Source organism: Fusarium musae, chromosome 2 (assembly GCF_019915245.1).
Source record: "Fusarium musae strain F31 chromosome 2, whole genome shotgun sequence".
Lineage (NCBI taxonomy): Eukaryota > Fungi > Ascomycota > Sordariomycetes > Hypocreales > Nectriaceae > Fusarium > Fusarium musae.
Window position 1 is genome coordinate 1,594,786 of NC_058388.1, and position 22,721 is coordinate 1,617,506.

Sequence of the window (22,721 nt, forward strand, 5' to 3'; positions counted from 1 at the left end):
TTGGCTATAGGTTCGCGGGCTGCGGCAGCAAGTATCGGTAATTCGGCAACATTGAGATTGGCCAGTACATCTCTAGAAGGCACTGCCGTATCTCGTCCTACTCCTGGCTCTTCGTTACACCAGATTCGCGCCATGTCTTCACCTGCGCAAAACGAGCTGCGGTTCAGTAAGTGTCCATCCTACCTATTGCTAAGATCTGATAGAGATGCTGACTTGTGGCGGTCAGAGAACCCAAGAATCTTGTATGTATATCATTACTTTCGATCTGACAGAAACGCCTAATCAAAGAGTGGTGTGGTATAGCGTTTGCGATATTCAAGAAAAATTCCGCCATGTCATTCACGAATTCGATAGCATGTATGGCAGCCCCCAGTTCATTTGACGCCACTCAGCTAATCAACCTCAGCGTCCTCACCACTCAAAAGCTCCTCAAGTTCGCAAACACTCTCTCCGTTCCCGTCGTAACCACGACCCAAACCTCAGCAAAGCTTGGTCCCACAGTTTCAGCTCTAGCACAGCTCCTCCCCTCGTCACCACACGACAAGACACGCTTCTCCATGTCCATTCCCTCCATCACCGTCGATCTACCTCACAGCTCAGAAATCGCTCTTGTCGGCATTGAGTCTCATATCTGCATTACCCAGACAGCCCTCGATTTGCGCGACGCAGGACATAAGGTATATGTCATTGCCGATGGAGTATCGAGCTGTAATCCTCGCGAAGTCGACATTGCCCTCGATCGATTGCGTGCCGAGCCCGGAATCACGGTCACGTCGAGCGAGAGCTGGATGTACGAATGCGTGGGAGATTCGCAACATCCTGCTTTCAAGGGACTAATTGGTGTTGTCAAGGAGTCAATTGCAGACACCAGAAAGGTTTGGCAGGCCTTGCCTCCTGGATCTAAGATCTAGGCGTAGTGGCATACTTATTTAATGATAGATTAGACATACATTTGCATAGTACAAACATCATTGCTGTCAATTTCTCTTCCTTTCTTTTCTAGCAAAGCATCAAACCGCCTTTGCCTCTATTGTTTTCTGTTTGGTTTTGTTGGGTTTTGTTACATCAAGTCGCAATCGTCTTTATCAATCATAGCTATCTAAGAAACCCAAATGACCGGGTCATTGCGATTCTGCATTTCTTCGAGTCCGCCCATTTATGGTCTCCACAGACTAACTTAGAGAATAAACTTCAAGGGACCTGAAAGTCTACACGGCTGATAAAGAAAGGAATGGCTACTGGCAAGCCATTCAATCACATTACTCTGAGCCCGCGGTTGTTTTGGCTTTGGATGTTGGTGTCATCCATGAGAACGCTGACGCCACTCCGACGGGGTTGGCAGACCTAGGCAGGGAATTGTTGCTATTGGCGTTGGCGTTGGCGCTGCGACCATCACGACTTGGAGGTGGGAGCGACTGTGACTGCGATTGCGTTTTGTGTTCGCTGCTCATGCTCACCGCACGCTTAGCCTCCCATCTATTGGCAGGAGTACCACTGTTCTCCCCAACGCTGACTTGACTCTTGCGTCGACCATCTCCCAGGCCTTTAGACGAAGAGGCATCATAAGAAGAAACTGTCCTCGAGGCCGACTTCTGGGGCTTCAGAACTTTCATGTTGCGGCCTCGACCGGCAGGTTGATATCCACTCAGTGAACCATCTCTGTGCGGACCGTCCACTCCATTCCCTGATCCATGGCGCCATGAGCCCCAAATCCCTGAAAGGGGTTCTCGCCTGGAGCCCTCGGTGGTAGACTGCTCAGCAGTACGCTCCTTAGGGCCTAGTTGGTCTCCGTTGATGAGTCCACGAGACCTTCTCTCACTCTCCGCACCGGATACACTGCCTCTGGAGCTGGGTCGCTTATTGAGAACCGCGTCAGTTGCCATCGGCGACATTTCGCTTCGAGACTCATAGTCCTGCTGAGGAGCCTCCGTGTCAGGGATACTTTCCTGGCTAGCCTGGCTGAAATCCCCGGAGACGAAGGGAGGAGCATTTGCATTCAACTTGGGCTTTTCTGGGACCATGTTGGTTGTGCAGATATTCCGAAACACGTTTTCGTCCTCTGGTCGGACAAAGGGGACCTGGAGCCGCTCTCGCTCGTCGCCACGAAGTGTCATAGTATTCTGGGAAAATAGAATATCTGCGGAATGGGCTCTGAGAGCATCGCTGCCCAAGTAGATTCGAATGGCTTTGCGATCTGCAGCCTGGATAGGCTGCTCTGCCACTCCAAAGACCTCGAAAAAGACAGTGATCGAAGGAACAGGCCCATGAGGACTACTAGAGCGACTGCCATGATGTGTTACCACAGCCTCTGCAAAGTAGACATTTAACCTAACGCGATATGAACCGTCAACCTCACGATGGATCTGATCGATAAGGTCCAACTCTCTGAGGAGAGAGTACTCAACGGTGGACTTTTGCGAGCCACTGCAAACGTCGGCGTAGAGGAGTGTTGAGTGGCCAAAGTTAGGGGTTAACCAACATCGAACGATCGAAGGGACCGTCCCGAGTACATAAAACGCCGCAGGGGGGCCAGGAATGTCGAACGAATCGTCGTCGTCGTCGCCAACAGCAAAGTTGTTATCAAGGCCTAAGCTGCTAGCCCGACCAGAAGCAACGGAGTGGTGAGAGTGAACTGAATGTCCAGCAGAGCTGTGTCGCCCATCCGACTTGTGAGATAATGAGCGCTCCATCATAAGGCCACTTCCAGGACGAACAGGGCCAAAATCTCCCGAGTGACGATTACTTGGGCCTCCCCAGCTGGATCCGTGCAGGGCGCTTTCGTCGAATCGAACACTATTAGCCCGCGAAGCAGCGCCTCGGCGAACCGGTTCTTCCTCTGCTGGTCCAAGATGAAGAGATCCTAGAAGCTCCTCACCTTGCTCATCCAAGTCATCAAACATGTCATTGTGTGGAATGGAAACAGGTCCTAAAATTTGTAAGGGAATGATCCACAAGTCAACAGGCTGAGAACTCACCTGTTTGAGGTGTGCCACTCAAGACACCTGGAAAGGGAGAGTTCCAGACAGACTTCAATGCGGCATCATCTGCCTGTTTCTTTTCCAATCGAAGAAGCCGTTCAGCATGATTGCTCTGGGTATATTGTACTTGCTTCACTTCCATCTGCAGACTGTACAGATCTTCGCGAGAGACTGGAAATCTGGGATCCATCCCCAGGTCAGGTCTGATTAGACAACAAGGCTCCAATTCTAGGTGTAGAGAACGCCGATTGACTGCAGATCGAGGGCTGGTGGCTCGACTAAAGGATAGGAAGAGAGAGATCTAGAGACGGGGGGATTTGGAGGCGCTCGTAGAGAAGGGCGGAACGTCTAGACAATGGCTTCAATCGTACAGCATGAGCTTTGATCCAGCACAACTTTCTCGACAATAAAAACAATTGGTCCTTCCGACCTCGATCCCCAGTTAAGATTTAGTTCACGAGGTCCTCCCTCCCCGCCGCATCGCCTAGTGTAGACCAAAGGGCCCTCGACAAGCAGAGTGCGATCTCGGGAATCGCCTGGTCGTCGTGAGTAGTGGCTTCAAATCGAGCGGCTGGTGAGTAGCTTGGCGTATAATTGGTACTTGAAGATCGATTGGAAGGGTGCCAGGTCGGGAGTGCGACTTGGACTCGTGATAGGTGTGGACGTGAGGATCGGCAAGGCGTGCTCGTTTATTGGCGAATGTTGCGAGGCAACCTACTGATGGAAGAAACTATCGTATCTGAAGAGGGCTAAGAATATAGGCTTCACAGTTGATGGGCTATAGAAAGTAGAGATTGACCAGGTTTGACATAGGCCGGTCCTGATATGAACGATAGGGGTCGGAGTTGGATGTAAATGAATGGTGCAAAGCGGGCAAGAAGTTCAAAGCAACTGGGATCGTGGGTGGCTTCTGCGGAGGGGTTACGGTCGATTTCGTGTGTTCGTAAGTTTGAGGGGAATCTTGGAGGCGTGTTCGAGGTCGTAGAGGTACGTCAGGAGTTGGGAATAGGGTAATCATCAAAGAGTGAAGACCGAAATGATGTTCAGATGGCACAGGTGTGGATTGAATTTAACAACCAGACGGGAGCAACTTGAGGCCTGAGTACGTAGGTAGGTAGGTAGGTAGGTAGGCGTAGGCTGGCGCGCTAACGTGGCGGTTCTTCTAGCGCCTGTGGCGTGTTAAAGTAACCCACTGTAAGCATTAAACGTCAGGGGAGGCTAGCCACTCGAGGGAATACGATTAAAGGTTCCAGTGCCTTGAACTGCCGTCACCCATGCAATCCATACTACCCACCTTAGGTAGCCTCGGGGGGCAAGAAAACACTAAACCTGGATATAAGGTGTCAAAAGAGACTTAGTGAAGAGTCCTCTAAGTTTATATTAAATTTACTTCAATATTTTTATTACTTAGGGTTAAGGTCTTGAGTTTTCTTTCCTCCCCTACGGTAAGAGGTACCTTAGCTTTCATCAGGGAGCAACAGCTGGAGAACTTCTGGTCCAGAACCAAGATGCCAAAAATATTAGTGACTTACATACTTGCCCAGAGACTTATCGACATAGGTAGTTAGATTATACTACAAGTAAGACCCTTCGTCGTTTAGGATAAGAGATCTCGAGGTTTCTGGCCCCTAGATTTAGTTCCTTGCAACTATCCATCAGAGGTAGGCAGATGAGGTACCTTAGGTTATGCCAATTCGAATTATACAGCATGTACCAATTTGTTGAATGACACAGTCAGGATTCTCATATTTCACACAAGTGTCCTCTGGAATGCAGCACCCATATCCATCCCGTTTCCTGGGACAGAGGGGTTAGAGGGTTACATTTCTGTCCCTACCTACTAGGTAAGGTACCTACTGTAGGTGAGGAAATAAAACTCAGGACCTTGAACCTAACTGATAAAAAAGATTTAGGTAACTTAGTATAAGTACAAGATGAGTTTAGGATACATTTTATACAGTTCATTTTGTCACCTTAAACTTAGGTCTTGTGTTTTCTGGCTACTGTAGGTAGTAGGCAGGTAGGTAAGGTACCTACCTACCTTAAGTTGGTGCTACCTTAAGGTAAGATGGTGGGGTGAAATTGTCTTGACATACCTCAAGCCACGCTCACACCTCATTGCTGCAAAACATCGAGTCAAGGACACAAGAAACTCTGCACAGCGCGTATATTTTGGCATCTTATTCTCAATCAGTGCCTCCAATATCGAATACCATAATCTGCATCCCATCTAATCGCCAGTGTTCAGATTGGGCTTGAGCTCCAGCAGTTCTCGCCAATCTGGGATCACAAATCCCTTGCGATCATCGTCCGCGAGGCCGTGCCACTCCTTACCAATAAATGGCTTAAGGCTCTCATAGAATACCTGATAGCCAGATCCGCTCATATGAAGCCCGTCGTGAAGGAGAGTGTCCAGGCCACCCTGCTTACCGTTCTCGGGGTCGCCTAGCCATGGTCCACCAGGGGTGTAATCGTCAGGAGTAAGGGAGATGGCCTTGTCCATCTGGGCCTTCCAGAGGTCGACCAGAATAACCCCAGGATTTTCGCGCGCTACCTCACGAGCCACCTCGGAGTAGGCAGCGCTAATAGCAGACTTGCGGACTGCTCCTTGGTGGCCATTCTCGATGGAGCGAGGGGTCGTCTTGATCTCATCCAGGGGAGGCGGCGTCACCAGCAGAATCTGGGGCTTGTGGGCAGCGATGCGTGGGTGGTTGATAATTTTGGTGAGGTTTTCCTTGTACCGATCTATAGGAACATGCTGCTTGGTGATAGCACCAGGAAGCACAGCATCATTTGCGCCAAACAGGAGAACCTAATCATTTTTAGCTACACAGTCTTCACTCCATATGGCGGGTACCGTACTAGATAGTCCATCTTGGGGGATGAGGCTGTACGCTCCGGGAAGATTTCAGGCAGGTATCTCAGAGCGATGTCGGTGTTGAAGCCCGAGTATCCCCGGTTCACGATATCCAGACGCCGAATGAAATCTGCAGAAGTCAGGCCGTTTCCTATGCGGTCACTTACGTTGGATTCTCACCAGACTGGAGAGCAGCTTGAAAAGAGAAACCGTCTTGTATATCTGAGCATTGTTGGAACAAAGAATCTCCGAAGAGAACGACCTGAGGAACTGTCGACTGTGACGTGTGAGCTTTTTCTTTTTGGCATTGACTGTAAGTTGAGCGTTGCTTACAGCCATGTTGGGACGTGGTGAAGGTGTTTTGACTTCGTTGAGGCTCTCGTCGTCACGGAAAACGTCAGGTTTAAGCTCTATCAGATAGGGAGACTTTGCGACCCTAACAGCCTCAATTGTGCGGTTAAATAGATTGGCAAGTCACCAGAAACCTGCGGCTTAAATGTTCGTTTCTAACGGGTATTGTCCCACCCGTTTCTCATTGCTCCTCTGCGCATTGTGGGGGTTCCGAGCCAATAACATAGTATCATTTTAAGTCGAACAATTCACATTGGACTGAGACATGCGTATCTACATATGAACAAGATTCGGAAGTCTCAGCGAGCTGAATAGGTATCTTTCAGAGCATTATTCACCTAGGGTATTTATTGTTTCTCGAACTGGAAATTATTTACTTACTACCAACTTCAAGTCTTACCGAGTTGTGCCCCATAAGCGGCGTGCTTGACAACTGTTACAAGATAATCCATCGAGATGCTGTAAAGACTCAAATCAGAACCATTTGGCGACTTTTTAGGCCCTCGGTAATTATAGGTATCTACGGTACGCGTATAGAATCTGATATCATGTCAAGGAGAAGCAGAAACACTTGGTACTTCGTATCTAAGTAATGAAAACATTTAGATAAGTTCAATATAACTTAGTGGATGTTTAGACCAGTTTACTTTGGCACCGCGATATATTAATCTCGGAAGTTTCCCTCTCCCTGAGACATATGGGAAAGGAGCCCACTGTTGATACTGACCCCGATTGTCGAGTCAATGTTCTTCTGGGTAGTCAATACAGCCAGCTGGGTGGCGGGGACCAGAAGGATATGGCTCCAACTTTAGGACAGGGAGCTATGGGACCAACTCCGCCGATAGTTAGTATATCGGTCTTCCCAAGACAGTAGTGATGATGATGATAATCATACTTGCAATTCATATGTACCTTGCGCAGCGAAGGTCCAGATAGGAATATTCCTCTATTGTCTTCACGTCCCGATAAGGTAAGGTGCATATGTGGGGTGCCTGTGGAACCCATACGTTTCTTATCGATAACAAAGTTCTTTTTGTAGTCGCCAAAATATTTTCAAACCTGCTGCACTCTAATGCTGCCAGTGACCATTTCATCGACATCCTTACGCCATCTACCGCCCAGAGCCTGAGTCGCAGCCTTTTCAATCATGGCGACTGCTCTCGCTGCTCAATTGGCGCAGGTGGCTGCCAATTCGAAGTCCACTCTCAACGTTAAGGCGCAAAAGGCTGCACATTCCAAGTCGTTGATATGGGAACCTCGAGTCGCTGCTACTCAGAGCTACCAAACTCTTTATACAACATGCTTCCAGGGCTTTGAGGAGCTCTGCCAACTCGATGCTCGATTCGCGCCCTTCCAGTCTACCATCTTCAGCGAAGAGAGTCAGAACCAAGATCGTACCCAGCTCACAGCTCCTGAGAATGAAGAACTGGACCGCCGGGTTGAAGCCTTCTTGCGCCTGGCGGGCAGTCGACTTAGGCTGATGCCTGCGATCAAGTCTATCGAGTGGCTCATTCGAAGATTCAGGTAAGGCTATGTATTTTGCGATTGGTGCGGGAAAGCAAACTAACACTGCGAAGAATTCATGAGGAAAACACACAAGCACTGTTACTCACTTTCCTGCCTTACCATTCTATACCAGCCTTCGCTACCCTCCTTTCGATTCTTCCGAGCAAGATCCCCCACAACTTCCGCTTCCTCGACCCTTACATTCGCTCCGTCACATCGCCTCCCCGACATGTCTTGGTTCGTGAGGCAATTCAGCACCCTTCATTTTTGACTCTCATATCCGAGTACACCCTCGAATCATGTCGGATACAGTACAACTATCCTGCCTTGGTCTCATTCTGGGCCGGAATCATGACAGAGGCCGTCAGTGGTATCCTAGACAAGACGAGATCAGGCCGAGCTGCAGTTCAGAGCGAGAATGACCAGGCTTTGCTTCATCGACTGGGACCTGTCTTTGCTGAGTCCTTGGTCATGAAGAAAGTCCCTAGTATTCAGATTGCTTCATACATGGCGATCGCAGTGTTTGTCGCCAAGGGCAACCTTGAGGATAACGCTGTCACTGCATTCATGGACCAGACGGTTTATGGCTGGACTAACGACACGGTGCGGCCTGCTCTTGTTTGTCTGGCTATCTTGGCGCAATACCGTTCTGCGAAGCAAATGAGCAGCAAGACTACAAAGGCGCTTATGAAAGTCACAGATATTGGAAAGTTACTTGTAGAGATCGGCCAAGAGCGGCGGGTGGACAAATTAGCAAATGGTCTCTGTCTCGCATTGATAGAGAGACTTACCAAGAAGGGCGACGCTCGAGGTTTGGCGACTATTATCACTATTCTCAGCAGCTCGGTCCTCAAGGACAAACAAATCGCTGTCATCTTCAAGTCTCTTATTTTGACCGCGCACCGACTTAGCGATGATAATGATGAGGATGGCGCACTTCGACGGGAACTCGGTTCAGCACTGATTGCTCTGTCTCAGAGCGCCGGCAAATCTGGCGCCACTATCCAGTCCGTTATCGAAGAAGTCAAGTTCGATATTGAGGAGCTTGAGATGAAGCTCGACCTTTCATTCCGCTCTCGACGACTCCCCGACTCGACCAAAGACGATACAGAGATGAGTAATGGCAATAATGAAAAGAATGTACCCCAGGATCTGAGTTCGTTACTCGAGGAACTTTCCAGCCGGTCCGAAACGCTCTCTCCTTGTCTCGTGCCTCAACCCGGCGAGATCTTTGACGAATTCAGTCATATTTTCTTTTCTGTTGTTTCTAATAGCTCGCAAAATGAGGGCCTGCTTTCCGAATTCGATCTCAACCCCAAGCTTCACCGACAGACCGCTTTCAAGGACTGCACGTACTTCAGTTTCTTCATTCGTATCTGGAGCGGTCCCTATCCAGCCCTCGCTCGTGTCGCAGCTCTGGACATGACTAAGAAAAGGTTAAAAGTTGGTGATGCCGGAAAAGCCGATCTCCAGGCTCTTCTTCCCTACTGTATCTCAGCGCTCAGCGATCCTTCGAAGCGCGTCCGACAAGCCGCGGCCGATCTAATCACTGTCCTCACTGGTCTATACACTCCTCCAGTTCCTTCTACGGGACTCGACCTCTGGGGTCAACAGAGCCTTTATGGAAAGTCCAAAGAAATAATGTCACTACCCTCTGATGTTGTCGCCAAAGTCCTACATCTTCAGATTCTTCCTACCGTTGAGGAGTGTGTTATGGACCCTGAACATATCACTGCCGTCCTTCGTACCGCAATTGAGCAAGGCAAATACCAGTCCAAGCCGAGCCCTGCATTAGATAAAAAGGACCACTTGTCTCAGCCTGGAAGACTATCTTTCCTTCAGTTTCTGGCCTCACACATCGTCAACACACCATTGATTCTGGTAAAGAGTAGGTTGCTGAAGACCGTCAACGAAGTCCGAGGCGTCAGCACCACGACAAGAACGCAACTTCTACTCCCTGTTTTGCAATGGTGGGCAAATATAAGCGAGGATGAGGCAGCTAAGCTCTGCAGCGCAGAACGTCTAGAAAAGTCAGATATGGACAACTGTTTTGTTGATGTTGTGGTGCCAAACGACGTCGCGGGCTTAGAGTTTTTCCTGGAGTTTCTCAGAGATCCAGACCAAAGAGAAAAGGCTGATCTTATTCGTGCAACTTTCACTCGCATGAAGAAGATGTGGTCTTCCATGAAGCCTAATGTCAAGTCAACGGCTGCCGATCAGTTGCTGGAAATCTCCCAGGAATCGGCAGTCTCAACTGACAGCAAATCAGTTGTTTCTGCAGAGGCGGCTGACTTTTTGAGGAACGTGCGACTCACCACCGATATCCTTCATGACTTCCTTCAGTCGATACAGACTGGAACGAAGATGGTCACTGAGCCTCCACCCAACAAGCGCCGCCGAACTAGCTCATCTGGAGCTGACCGTGGTCTCATCACTCGGGTTACTCCCGAACTCAGCCAGTCGCTGCGAAAGATCACATTCGTTCTGCAGCTGGTCGAGAACTCGGACCCCGTTGAGCATCCCGAGCTCCTGGATGGCCTGTTTACTGCCCTATCTGAGCTCCAGCACTTTAGAACAGTGGTCGGATCTGAGCTGGGCTATCTACAGAACCTCATTCTCCGAAGCCTCTTGGCCATGATGCCAGCTTACAAGGCGAATAAGAAACTCATTATTGACAGCTCTGGTGGGTACGGAGATTTGCTTGTGAACTGCATCCAAAGATCTTCGAGCCCCGTTGTTCAGAATGCTGCCCTTCTCCTGATTGCCAGTCTGGCCACGACCGCGCCGAACTTGGTCCTGCATAGTGTCATGCCCATCTTCACCTTCATGGGTACTTCGGTACTTCGCCAAAGCGACGACTACTCTGCCCATGTTGTGTCTCAGACTATCAAGGAAGTTATACCTCCACTGATCGACTCTTTGCGTCAAGGGCAGAAGAGCCCCATCGCTGGTGCTTCTGATATTCTTGTCAGCTTCACAACGGCATACGAGCACATCCCCGCTCATCGACGACAGGGGCTATTTGTGGCCCTCGTCGAGACTCTTGGCCCACAAGACTTCCTCCACGCTCTTATCAGTATGTTGGTTGATCGGTACGGTGCTAGTGACGCTCTGCTGCAATTTATTATCGAGTTATTGAATCACTTCAGCATCCCAACACAGCTCGAATCGCTCGTCAAGCAGCTCGATCTTATTGCTGACCTGTTCAAGGCAAAGCCTGGCATCTCTCTCGTCCTCCTTGGTGTCACTGACGAGACTGAAGACAAAAATAAAGATGTCGAAGCCATTGCCTTCCGACAACTATCGGCCTTCCCTAGCTTCTTAGCTAATAAGAAACTCAGAGCGCAGATCGGAGGCTTGATGGAGAAGGATGATATGGAAGCATCGAGATTGAGGGAGCTCTATGCCACACTTCTTGAAAACATCCTTGTTCTGGCTGATACGGTCAAGGCGAATAAAACTCTCCATGGCCGCTGCGGACAGGCTCTCTCCAATCATCTCAACTTATTGTCCATTGGAGAGTTTATCAAGGCTGTTGAGAACCTGCTCGATAGACCTGACATGGGACTGCGCCAAAAGGTCCTACGAGCTCTTGAGGTTCGGGTGGAACAGGAGAGCAATACCGACCCAGCATCAAGAACCGTCTTGCTTGCTTTCCTTCCGCAGCTCACAGCCGGTATCAGAGAGTCGACCGATATGCGCTACAAGCACACCGCTGTCACATGCGTTGACAAGATTGCCGAAAAGTATGGAAAGAAGGATATCGAGGCTGTTGTGGGAGCAGCTACAACAATTGCTGGCCAGCACTGCTTGGGGCAGTCTGAGGAGCGGCTCCGAGTTATGGCTCTCTTGTGCCTTACCTCGCTCGTAGATGTACTGCAAGACGCCATCGTACCCGTTCTGCCGAGGGCAATCCCGCAGGCTGTCGAATACCTGGCCGAAAGCTTGAGGGATGATGCTCGCGATGAGGAACTTCATGTTGCTTGTTACGGATTCATCAGCGCTCTGGCTCAGCACCTTCCCTACATGCTTTCAACATATGTTGATCGCATTCTGGAAATCTCCAACCGATCGGCCGAGATCGAATTGGATGATGATACGAAGGAAAGCCGTGTTGATTGTCTTCACTTCCTGGCTAAGCAACTTGAGGCGAAAGAGATCTTCTCGGCTCTGGACCGAAACTGGAATAGTGCCAGAAGTGCCGGCTTCTCTGTAAGTTTGATGATCACAGTGTGTACGAGAGTTGCTGACTTTTACAGGCTGTTGCTGAATATCTTGATGTTCTCGGCTTGGCCATTGACAAGCACTCTAAGTCTGGCATTTCTAAGAATGCCTCGCTGCTATCGAGCATTCTCACAAATGTCTTTGATCTGCGACGACAGGAGCGCGCTAAGGGTGAGATTGCTGAGCAAGACCTCTTGAGGCTCAGTGCTCTTGACGCCAGCACCAACGACAAAGCGTTGAAGATGATCTACAAGCTCAACGATGCGGCATTCCGGCCTGTCTTTGTTCAGCTCATGGAGTGGTCAAGCTCCGGGTTGTCGAAAAGCGACCGAGTGGGACGCTCGCTACGTCAATACAGTGTCTATGGATTCCTTGAGGCATTCTTTGGCACTCTTAAATCGATCGTTACCAACTACGCTACATACATTGTCGAGGATGCAGTTAGGATCTTGAAGTCGGTGGATCTTAAGAGCCCAGAGGAGAGACAACTCTGGTCAAGGGTACTACGGACCCTGGCCAACTGCTTCGAGCACGACCAGGATGACTTCTGGCAGGCTCCGGCCCACTTTAGCGCCGTTGGACCGGTCCTGATGGAGCAGTTCTCACATGCTGGTACGGTGGAAGTGACGGAAGAGCTCATCCCAACAACTGTGGAGCTGGCCTCGGCGGCAGATTCACAGGCTCACCAGAAGGAGCTCAACTCCGCCCTCCTGAAGCACCTGCGATCCGAGTCTGCGGCAGTGAGACTTGCCGCGGTCAAGTGTGAGCAGGCACTGACAGATCGTCTTGGCGAAGAGTGGCTGTCTATGCTGCATGAGATGCTTCCTCGCATTAGCGAGTTGCAAGAGGACGATGACGAGGTAGTTGAACGGGAGACACACCGATGGATATTCAAGATTGAGGGAGTGTTAGGAGAGAGTTTGGATGCCATGTTACAATAAGATAAAAGGAGAGAGATGATTAACAGCAGCATGAGGCGGGGGGGGGCTGGGAATAAGCATGCCACGACGTAGAAAGTTTACACTAGCATGAGCTATTAGAAGTTTACTATGTATGTAAAATGGAGAAGCTTGATTTGTTAGCCTTAAGTTACCATGAGGCTGAAATGCTATGTGCGACATGTGATGGTATCTACAACCCAACTCGTTTAGGGGTATATTCGGAGCGTGCTGTGTAGCAAGGGCATGTGAGTCAGCTGGTATATTCGGAGCAGTAGAAATTTCTATAGTATCGGACAGCCGGGTCTTGGGTATCACAGATTCCGGAGACACGGATCAGTCCGTGACCGTGAGCCCAAGCTCGTGAGTGAAAAACTTTCAAGGTGAGCAAGAAGTTGTAAGGGTCGGCTCCGGTGAATTATCGTTGGCGGAGTGCTCACCGGGAGGACCGGGGGGGTCCCAGGCGCAAGTACCGGCTACAGGGAACTCCCCCCCAGTGGTAGATCGCCCGGAAGGGGTATCAGGTACCTACAAACCAGGCTTAGTACCTAAGGTTAGTAGCTATGACATCGAGTAAAACACTAGGTACGTACGTAGCTGAAGATAGTGACGATGGATTGATATAGATACCTTAGGTAAGGTAGGTAGGTAGGTAGGTAGGTAGGTAGGTAGTCTAGAAGTAGCTACTTAAATAGCACCAACTCCCGCTTAGTTACGGCTTTTATAACACATTCAGTAGATCCCAGACAACGTCTGTTGACTACATACTCACTCACTCACTTATCATCACTCTATCTCGGTTCTTTTTATCCTAGTGGAGGCAGCTAGAGAAACGACCCTGCCAAAACACCCACTTACACGGCGAGACTTGCGGCACCGCATACCCACGGTCTAATAAGTTAGATATTCTGTTCTTATACTGTTTACAAATCTGCATCATCAAGGACCCCGTGGTACTGTACGACGGGTTTTCTAGTCACGTGAAACTATGAGATACGCTATGATCGGACTTGGTCTGGGGCGTAGGGGGGCGGAACAGCGTTTGTTGGTGAAGTTGGGACGAGTCACTTGCAAGAGACTGGCCAGTACAGTGACTCAAGAAGGTGAGTGCGGTAGCTTGTTATGGGGGTCAATTGGCGTGTGCTTTTGCCTCTGCGCCTTAAGAGACCTGAATGGCCTCGGAGCATCTCATCTCCTGTCACCACCCTAACTAACATGAGTTTTCTCTCAGGACCGAAGGAGCGCATCGTCGTTCTAGGCTCGGGCTGGGCTGGATACGCTCTGGCAAAAACAATATCTCCCTCTCAAGCCTCTCGGATTCTCATCTCACCTCGCTCTCACTTCGTCTTCACTCCCCTTATCGCCTCAACCGCTGTTGGTACTCTCGAGTTCCGTGCTGCTGTTGAACCCTGTCGTAAACTCGGTCTTACAGAGTTCCACCAGGCTTGGGCTTCTGATATTGACTTTGTCAACAAGACCATCACCGTTGAAGCTAACCAGCGTGATGGAGTCACAGCCCGCTCGGGCAAGGATCTGTTGAAGGGCCTCGAATTCCAGGTCCCGTATGATAAGCTTGTAGTGGCTGTCGGGTGCTACAGTCAGACTTTTGGTGTTGTGGGTGTCAAGGAGCATGCATGTTTTCTGAGAGATGCCACAGATGCTCGAACAGTGCGTCTAAAAGTGCTGCAGAAGTTCGAGCAGGCTTCTCTGCCTAGTACGAGCGCGGCTCAGAGGAAGCGACTACTTCATTTTGCTGTTGTAGGTGGCGGCCCTACAGGTATCGAATACGCGGCTGAGCTTCACGATCTTATACACGAAGACTTATCCAAGCTGTATCCCGAACTGATGCCTCACGTTGCCATCACCATCTACGACATTGCACCAAAGGTTCTCCCTATGTTTGACCGCAATCTGGCCGCATACGCCACAAACATCTTCAGCCGTGCAGGCATTAAAGTCAAGACCGAGCATCACCTTGAGGGCATTCGACGAGACGACGATGTTCTCCTGATGCGTATCAAGGAGGAACCTCAAGAAGTCGCAGCAGGCGTTGTCGTCTGGAGCACGGGTCTCATGCAGAACCCTCTGGTAGGCAACTTAGTTGGGCGAGAGGTGGAGGGAATGGGAAAGATCGCAAAGAACTGCAAAACAGGCGGCTTCGCTGTTGATTCTCACCTTCGTGTCCAGGTCGAAGCCCAAGACTCCAACGGCAAACAAATCACAAAGACACTTCCGGACGTCTACGCAATTGGTGACTGCGCCAATATCCAAGGCGAATCACTTCCTGCCACTGCACAAGTTGCAAGTCAACAGGCTACATATCTCGGCAAGAGATTCAACGCTGGGACGTCCTCTCAGGGGCATCCAACTGCTCCCTTTCACTTCCGCAACTGGGGTACAATGGCGTACCTTGGGGGTTGGAGGGCCATTCATCAGAAGGGTACTGACGAGCTCAAAGGTCGAGCCGCGTGGATTCTGTGGCGGACGGCGTATTTGACCAAGAGTATGAGTCTAAAGAATAAGCTCATGATTCCGTTCTACTGGTTGGTTACATGGATTTTTGGTCGAGATATCTCGAGGTTCTAGGGTGGTAGGTCGATCATTGGAAGAATCCATTGGTTGGATAGGTAGTTGAGATAATTCCCTTCCCAACAATAAAAGTAAAGGCTTCAGGTTGCTCTGCTCAACATCCCAAGCAGATGCATTGTTTTCACTAGTCAATTGTTGGAAACCCTTGGAGCCATAGGAGTAATTCGAGAAAATACCAATTCTAGTAACCTTATTACCTTATCAATAACTTATATGAGTTAGTAGGTACGCAGGTTAGTACGAAGCATAACCGAAGTGAGGTACTGCCCAGTCTTGAGCTTAGGTACAGTTGTGCAACTCCTTGTCCTACCTACCCTATGTCATTCTAACTCATCAATCTCCTCATCACTTGCAATATCGCTCACTCCACCCTTGCCCTTCCAAATATCTTTCCTTTTTGCAAAAAATAAAGAGAAAAAAACACAACTCTGATTGGAAAATAGCAACAGAGGCACAACATAAGCCAAAAAGAGTTAGTTGTATGCAAGTTTCCACTCCCAACTATGTCATCAATTGCCAGGCACTAACCCCGCCAAAAGCCGTCCACCTGATTCATCACCATCAGCCATCAACCTTCAACCATGGCCAAGCCCGCAGTCAACTACGGCCTATACCTGGTCACAGACTCAACACCAGAGATTCTTGGTGATCGCAGCCTAGAACAAGTAGTTGAGGCTTCTTTGCGAGGCGGTGTCACCCTCCTTCAATATCGAGACAAGCACAGTGAGCGCCCAGTCGCTGTAGACACAGCCAGGAAGCTACACGCCATTGCCCGTCGTTACAATGTCCCCCTCCTCATCAATGATCGTGTGGACATTGCCGCTGAGATAGACTGCGAGGGTGTTCATATTGGACAGGATGATATGGGTATGTTATGTTGATATCTCTCACTGCCTGGGTACCCATCAAGATGTGATCTGATCATTTGGTACAGCATACGAAGAAGCAAGAAATCTTCTTGGTCCCAACAAAATCATTGGCGTGACCGCAAGTTCAAAAGAAGAAGCGCTCAAGGCTTGCGAAGCCGGTGCTGACTACCTTGGTATCGGAACTGTCTACTCAACTCAGACGTGAGTGATATCCAAGCATCATGTGTGATTCACATCAGGCCCTGACCATGCCCTCAGGAAAAAGGACACAAAATCTATCATCGGTCCCTCGGGAGTCCGGGATATTCTCTCAGCCTTATATCATGCTGGCTATGATTCCGTCCCTACTGTTTGTATAGGCGGTATCAACGCCAGCAACACTGCCCCTGTTCTCGCTGCAGCCAGGTCCCCCTCCAAGTCTCTCGATGGAGTTGCTGTGGTGAGCGCCCTCATCGCCGCTCCCGAGCCAGCTACCGTTGCCCGTGATCTCCTCGGTAAAGTCATCGTCGCCAAAATCCCCGAAGTTATCAGAGCCGTAGCCGACAAGACGCCCCTTTCTCATAACATGACCAACTTGGTGAGTACAGCTCGGTTCATGTGATGATCGTGTTAAATTCTCATGCTAGAAATCCAGGTCGTTCAAAACTTTGCCGCCAATGTGGCTCTCTGTGTTGGGGCAAGCCCCATCATGGCCAACTATGCGGAAGAAGCTGCTGATCTCGCCAAACTTGGTGGTGCTCTTGTGGTCAACATGGGCACCGTCACTCCTGATGGACTTAAGAACTATATCCAAGCCATCAAGGCCTACAATGAAGCTGACAGACCCATAATCCTTGATCCTGTCGGGTAAGCCTCCAAAATCCCATCAATTAATCAGCTTTGCTCATGTTTTCAGCGCTGGTGCTACCACCGTTCGTCGCAATGCTGTCAAGACTCTTCTCGATGCTGGGCATTTTACCGTCATCAAGGGCAATGAGGGCGAGATTCAGACTGTAGCGGGCGCCACAATTACGCAACGGGGCGTCGACTCAACCTCTTCCCTCACTTTTCCCCAAAAGGCGTCCCTTGTACGCTCCATCGCCTTGCATCGGCACACCGTCGTCATACTCACGGGCGCCACCGACCTCGTAAGTGACGGAACTCGTACTATAGCCATCAGCAATGGACATCCCTATCTTGGCGAAGTCACAGGCACTGGGTGTACTCTTGGCACAACAGTCAGCGCCATGGTTGCTGCGTACGACACTGACCCTCTTCTCGCTGCTGTCGCCGCAACTGTCATGTTTGGACTCGCTGCTGAGCTCGCCGCTGAGAGGAACGAAGTCCGTGGACCAGGCTCATTTGTGCCGACATTCCTTGATGAGCTGTACAATATCCAAAAGTCAACTGCCAAGGGCGACCTGCGGTGGCTGAATATGGCCAAGGTCAAGGCAGTTGAAGTGGATATCAATGCCATCCCTGGTGAATAAAGCTCGTCAGACAGGAAACGAAAACGGCTGAATAGATAAAAAAATAAAAAATAAATAAAAAATAAATAAACTCCATATCTTGGACAAGCTTGCTTTACATCACGTAAAAGAGAAAGAGCACTGCTGAGTGACACAACGACCTAATGCTAAGATGTTGATCCAACCTTCTTCACCGACTTCGTAAGGCGTCAAGTCGACTCATTCAGGACACCAGGGTCACCAATAATGTTCCATACATTATAGCCTCTCGTAGCCGCCGCTTGCCAAAAGTCCGTTCCTGAATCATCCATCAAGAAGTCTTGACTGAAGTCTACGAGATCAGCGTTACCAGTTCCCGTAAGTAGACGCTGTCTCTCAGCCTTGACCAAATCTCTCACTGACTTCAGCTGCTTCACAAGTCTCTCGAAAGGATCTGGTGGAGGCGCGGGTGTAGCTGCTGTCGTTCCCCCGGGGGTCGGTGTACCTAGCATGTTGCCGTGTTTGCGGCGCCCCACGATGATGTCCAGATCCTGGGCTTGCTGGCTCATCACCTCTACCATGTCAAGCTCTGCATGTATCTGGGCAAGGTTCCACCCGGGTAATTGAAGTGTTACGACCTTGATACCAACAATGATAGTGTACACAAGTTCAGACGCACTCATACACAGGAAACGTGGGCGTTCCATTTCTCGATGATCGAACCGGATGTCGAAAAATGTCTTTAAAGATCGGACACAAGCCCATAGAAGTTGGAGTCGGTCAGTTAGAGGAAGATAGGATGTTGCAGAGTGTTGGTCCGAGACAGCGATCTCATAGAGGAGCACCTCGGCTACGTTGACATGTGTCTTGAGATTATCTAAACCATGGTGAGCGCTAGACGATCGGAATGGGGTGAAACAAATTGTACATACCGTTATCAGCGAACCGTGGGCCAAGGTTATCTTTGTACAGCTGTAACTGCTCCTCAAACGATTGCACTACCATTGTCAATGGTAGTTTGCTGGCGGTCTGACTTAGGTTCTCCGCGGACATTGTGACAGATATGGATTGTGCCAGCTGCTGAATGCGCACCAGCTTTATCAAGTACTCATCAGAGGGGTGCTGCATAGTTCTTTCCAGAACTCTGCAGCACATTTCAAGATGGCTGGTGTTCATAAGGACATCAGGCCGCTTGTTCGCTGTGAACACTCTAATCCATGTCAGAAAACCTCAGACTGAAGGCAGGTAGTTCTTACAAAGTGTTAAGGTAATAAGTGCCAGCATAAACTCTCATATGATCAAGATTGCGATCAGATTCTTCTCCTTGAAGGCTCGTATCTTCCGTGAACCTCAAATTTACGCATATAGCTCTAGCAAGGAACAGCAGATTTGTCACTTGAGAGCCCTTCAACGCATAGTGAAACCTGCGGAAAGTCAGGGGCATGCTAACAAAACGGTTGCCACATCAATACATACCATGCCACCAGCATTTGCAAGCTCTGGAGTAGATCCAGACTGTTCAGGCCATCTACGACAGCTGCTCGCCCAATCTCAGCTAGTAACTCTTGGCCAAGCTTAACCTGCCTAGCTCCATCAAGAAACAGCCCTACCATCATGACAGCCTTCCACAGGAATGGCCGATGCTCACGTAGCTCCAGGGCTGTCATGTGCCCAGGAACACATACAAACGGAAATAGACATGAGTGGATTGTCCTATAGCTGTTGAGAAGTAGCTCCGCTTCACGGGGCGTGGGCCACCAGGAGTCCCATGGCCGTGTCTTGTCCGGAGCTGATGATGGAGGATGTTGACCGGGGGTACTTTTAATCCCCGGCTTTGAGGGAAACAAGTGATTGAAACCCCAGGCGTCAGATTTGGACAACAGCTCTGAGCGTTTCTCACTCGTCGAAGGTGGAGGCGAAGAGTGCTCCTCTTCTGAAGACTCACGCCTCACGTGCGAGGACAGCTCTTCAAGACGTTTCTCCAAAGCAGCTATCTTAGATAGCTTTGGGCTTCTACGGGGTCGGGCCGGAGCCGGAGTTTGGTTAACACATGGCTTGTCTAGTCGATGGCACCTTGAAAGTTGAGACTCTGATGTCAGCAGCTGTACCTAACCACAAACTTACATGTGTGTATGCACGCAAGCAGACGGGGTTGGGGACAAAAGCACCCAACACAAGCCATGAACAACACCATCCTCAAAAGAACCAATTATTGTAACTTACCTGTCGCATTTGAGGCTCCCTAGAGGCCCAGCGACACACCTTGCCTTAGCTTTAGCGCATGTTGTACAGGCCTTGGGTCCCTTGTTCTTAGCCTGAGTAGAGTTGGGGCTCATGTTGTCATTACTGAGTTATATGATTGTTGTTAGCCTCACAGAAGCAGAAAATGCGGTTTGCAAAAGGAGACGGAGTTGAAAACGGCGTCGATATCCCAGACACTGAACGATATCGTCTGGACCCCTGTCATTTGGGTTGTCGTTTGACTGGTCTAAGGCTGGCGGGATGCAGGGATCTTGTCACCAAGACGGAGACGGACCACGAAATCTCACCGGGCCTCCGCCTTGTGGACAAGGCATCACCATTCAGCTCCGCCAACCTATTATTCAGAAACTTCGGTACAACATTGTTCCGAATTGCCGTCATATCATGACCTGATTTACGTAGCATAAATTATCCGTCATAACTGTGTGGTCATGATAATCACAATTCGTAAAAACAAGTCTACAAATGTTTGCGAAACAATGGTATGTGTTTACTCCATTTCACAAGATGTGGTAATGGGGAATAAATCAATTTGCATGCCCAGAGGGCAGCATAAATGGTAAAAGATATCTCAAAACGAGTGTTGCATCTCGCATAGAAGTGAATTTGAATACTGCCCATCATCCATCCATTGACAATGTCAGTGCGCTTAGGTTCCTCCCGTCGCTTAAGCAGCAGTAGCGGCCTGAGAGGTCTGCTTGATCTCAAGCTCAAGAAGAGCTTCGGTAACGCTGTTAACAGCTTGACCGGTAGCTTTAATATCCTTGGTAGCCTGCTCGATGTTGAGCTGCTTATCAGTCCACAGAGGCTCCTGTACATTGTCCTGCTCGCCAACACCAATGAAGCCACCCTCAGCAGCCCAATCAGAGGTTCGCTTGATATCGAGACGAGTCCAGATCTCATCGATAGCCTCAACAAGCTGGTCACGGTACTCCTTGATGTGTCCGGGAGTTGGGGTTACGCGGAGCCGCTCCTGGCCAACAGGGACCGTCGGGTAATTGATAGCCTGGACGTAGATTCCGTAGTCATTGAGGAGCATGTCGGAGGCCTCCTTTGCGGTCTCGGCGTTGCCAACAAGGATAGGTACAATGTGAGAAGGATTGGGGATGACGGGGATGTCTCGAGCATTCATAGCTTCCTTGACAGCGCGAGTGTGTAGCTGCTGGAGTCGTCGATCACCATCATAGTCCATCTGGTACTCGATGGAAGCCTGAGCACCGGCCATTGTGGCAGGGGGGAGAGAAGTAGTGAAAATGAAGCCAGGGGCCAATGATCGGATCATATCAATGAATTTGGCGCTGCCTGCGATGTAGCCACCAACGCAACCATAAGCTTTGCCCAGAGTGCCAGTAATAATGTCAATTCGGTCCATGATGGTCCCGCGAGGGGCGCCATTGGCGTGTGCCTCCCAGTCAAGGTGCTCAGCGACACCAGCACCGTGAGGTCCGTACATACCGACGGCATGTACCTCATCGAGAAAAGTAATGGCACCGTACTTTTCGGCGAGATCACAGATCTCCTCGATAGGACCAATAGAGCCGCACATACTATAGACTGACTCGAAGGCGATGATCTTGGGCACATGCAGAGGAAGGGATGCCAGCTTAGCCTCGAGATCTTGCACATCGTTATGCTTGAAAACAATCTTCTTGGTGCCGGAATGGCGAATACCCTGAATCATGGATGCGTGATTCAGGCTGTCGGAGAGAATGACACAATCGGGCATCTTGCTGCCGAGCGTGGCGAGAGTCGCATCATTGGCGACATAGCAGGAACTGAAGACAAGAGCACCCTCCTTAGCGTGCAGCTTTGCCAAGGTACTCTCGAGCTCAACGGCGTGCCTGTTATGGCCAGAGATGTTTCGAGTTCCACCAGCGCCAGCGCCATACTCCTCCAATGTTTCATGCATCTTTCGGAGGACATGAGGGTTGCGGCCCATTCCTAGATAATCGTTGGCGCACCATACAGTTACTCGATCCTCCTTGTCAGACATATGCGCACGGGGAAACTCTTTGGCCAAACGGTTGATGTTGTTGAAATAGCGGTATGATTTGTCCTTGTGCTTCTTCTCGAGCTCGGCATTGTAGAATCCTTCGTAATCGAATTTACCAGGAGAGTGGAAGCCGGCGGCAGCGGCAGCAGCGGTCGGAGAAGTAGAAGTAGGCTTTCGGGTTGCGTGAACACTAGGAGGCGCGGGAGCTGAGGGGTAAGAATTAGAATAAGAATAGACGGCATTACCCAGAACACTTCTAGCTGAAAGAAAACTTACCATTCTCACGGCCATCAAAGAGCGGGCGGTCGACAGCGCGAGCCTCTTTATTGCGGGTAGTGTGAATCTTGGCCTTACCAGTCTTAGAGTGGCCAGAGAAAGCACGAACAGAACCAGAAGCGCGACTCTTGGCGGTCTGAACGGCCATGGCCTTTCCCATGACAGGGCATCGCTGGCCAAGCAGCTGAAGCTTTGACATGGTGCCGCCGCATGGAGAGGCGGGAGCCGGAAGGGCACGAGTCGAGGTGGACAGGGCACGCAGAGTGGCAGGCGTGGCCGTCTTCATAAAAGGGCACATGGCCTTGGACTGACGAAGGACGGCATCCATTGTTGCGTGTATTCGACAATATTCGTAGAATTGGGAGGACAATGCCTTCGTCGAGTAAATCGGAGGGGCAAAACGTGGTGTTTTTGGACTTGGAGGGGCAAAGATGCGAGACTTGCGAAAAAA

The 22,721-nt window shown here is 50.0% G+C and overlaps 8 protein-coding genes across 8 annotated transcripts; 4 read left to right on the top strand and 4 right to left on the bottom strand.

Annotated features, from left to right (window-relative positions):
* Positions 1-132: 132 nt before the first annotated feature.
* On the top strand, positions 133-911 carry J7337_002442 (uncharacterized protein; the record flags this gene model as incomplete). Its single annotated transcript, XM_044820171.1, has 2 exons — positions 133-166; positions 355-911. The coding sequence occupies 2 exons, from the start codon at positions 133-135 to the stop codon at positions 909-911; spliced, it is 591 nt and encodes a 196-aa protein (XP_044684471.1).
* A 348-nt stretch (positions 912-1,259) lies between these two features.
* Positions 1,260-3,120, bottom strand: J7337_002443 (uncharacterized protein; the record flags this gene model as incomplete). Its single annotated transcript, XM_044820172.1, has 2 exons — positions 1,260-2,926; positions 2,976-3,120. The coding sequence occupies 2 exons, from the start codon at positions 3,118-3,120 to the stop codon at positions 1,260-1,262; spliced, it is 1,812 nt and encodes a 603-aa protein (XP_044684472.1).
* A 2,088-nt stretch (positions 3,121-5,208) lies between these two features.
* Positions 5,209-6,174, bottom strand: J7337_002444 (uncharacterized protein; the record flags this gene model as incomplete). Its single annotated transcript, XM_044820173.1, has 3 exons — positions 5,209-5,790; positions 5,841-5,965; positions 6,003-6,174. The coding sequence occupies 3 exons, from the start codon at positions 6,172-6,174 to the stop codon at positions 5,209-5,211; spliced, it is 879 nt and encodes a 292-aa protein (XP_044684473.1).
* Positions 6,175-7,333: 1,159 nt separating this feature from the next.
* J7337_002445 (uncharacterized protein) lies at positions 7,334-12,857 on the top strand (the record flags this gene model as incomplete). Its single annotated transcript, XM_044820174.1, has 3 exons — positions 7,334-7,710; positions 7,764-11,904; positions 11,952-12,857. The coding sequence occupies 3 exons, from the start codon at positions 7,334-7,336 to the stop codon at positions 12,855-12,857; spliced, it is 5,424 nt and encodes a 1,807-aa protein (XP_044684474.1).
* A 1,212-nt stretch (positions 12,858-14,069) lies between these two features.
* Positions 14,070-15,440, top strand: J7337_002446 (uncharacterized protein; the record flags this gene model as incomplete). Its single annotated transcript, XM_044820175.1, has 1 exon — positions 14,070-15,440. One exon carries the CDS (start codon positions 14,070-14,072, stop codon positions 15,438-15,440), a length of 1,371 nt encoding a protein of 456 aa, XP_044684475.1.
* Positions 15,441-16,024: 584 nt separating this feature from the next.
* On the top strand, positions 16,025-17,781 carry J7337_002447 (uncharacterized protein; the record flags this gene model as incomplete). Its single annotated transcript, XM_044820176.1, has 5 exons — positions 16,025-16,310; positions 16,378-16,513; positions 16,571-16,889; positions 16,947-17,158; positions 17,208-17,781. The coding sequence occupies 5 exons, from the start codon at positions 16,025-16,027 to the stop codon at positions 17,779-17,781; spliced, it is 1,527 nt and encodes a 508-aa protein (XP_044684476.1).
* Positions 17,782-17,969: 188 nt separating this feature from the next.
* On the bottom strand, positions 17,970-18,792 carry J7337_002448 (uncharacterized protein; the record flags this gene model as incomplete). Its single annotated transcript, XM_044820177.1, has 2 exons — positions 17,970-18,616; positions 18,672-18,792. 2 exons carry the CDS (start codon positions 18,790-18,792, stop codon positions 17,970-17,972), a joined length of 768 nt encoding a protein of 255 aa, XP_044684477.1.
* Positions 18,793-20,668: 1,876 nt separating this feature from the next.
* On the bottom strand, positions 20,669-22,598 carry ALV1 (5-aminolevulinate synthase, mitochondrial; the record flags this gene model as incomplete). The annotated part of the gene is made up of 2 exons (XM_044820178.1): positions 20,669-22,200; positions 22,271-22,598. 2 exons carry the CDS (start codon positions 22,596-22,598, stop codon positions 20,669-20,671), a joined length of 1,860 nt encoding a protein of 619 aa, XP_044684478.1.
* Positions 22,599-22,721: the final 123 nt, after the last annotated feature.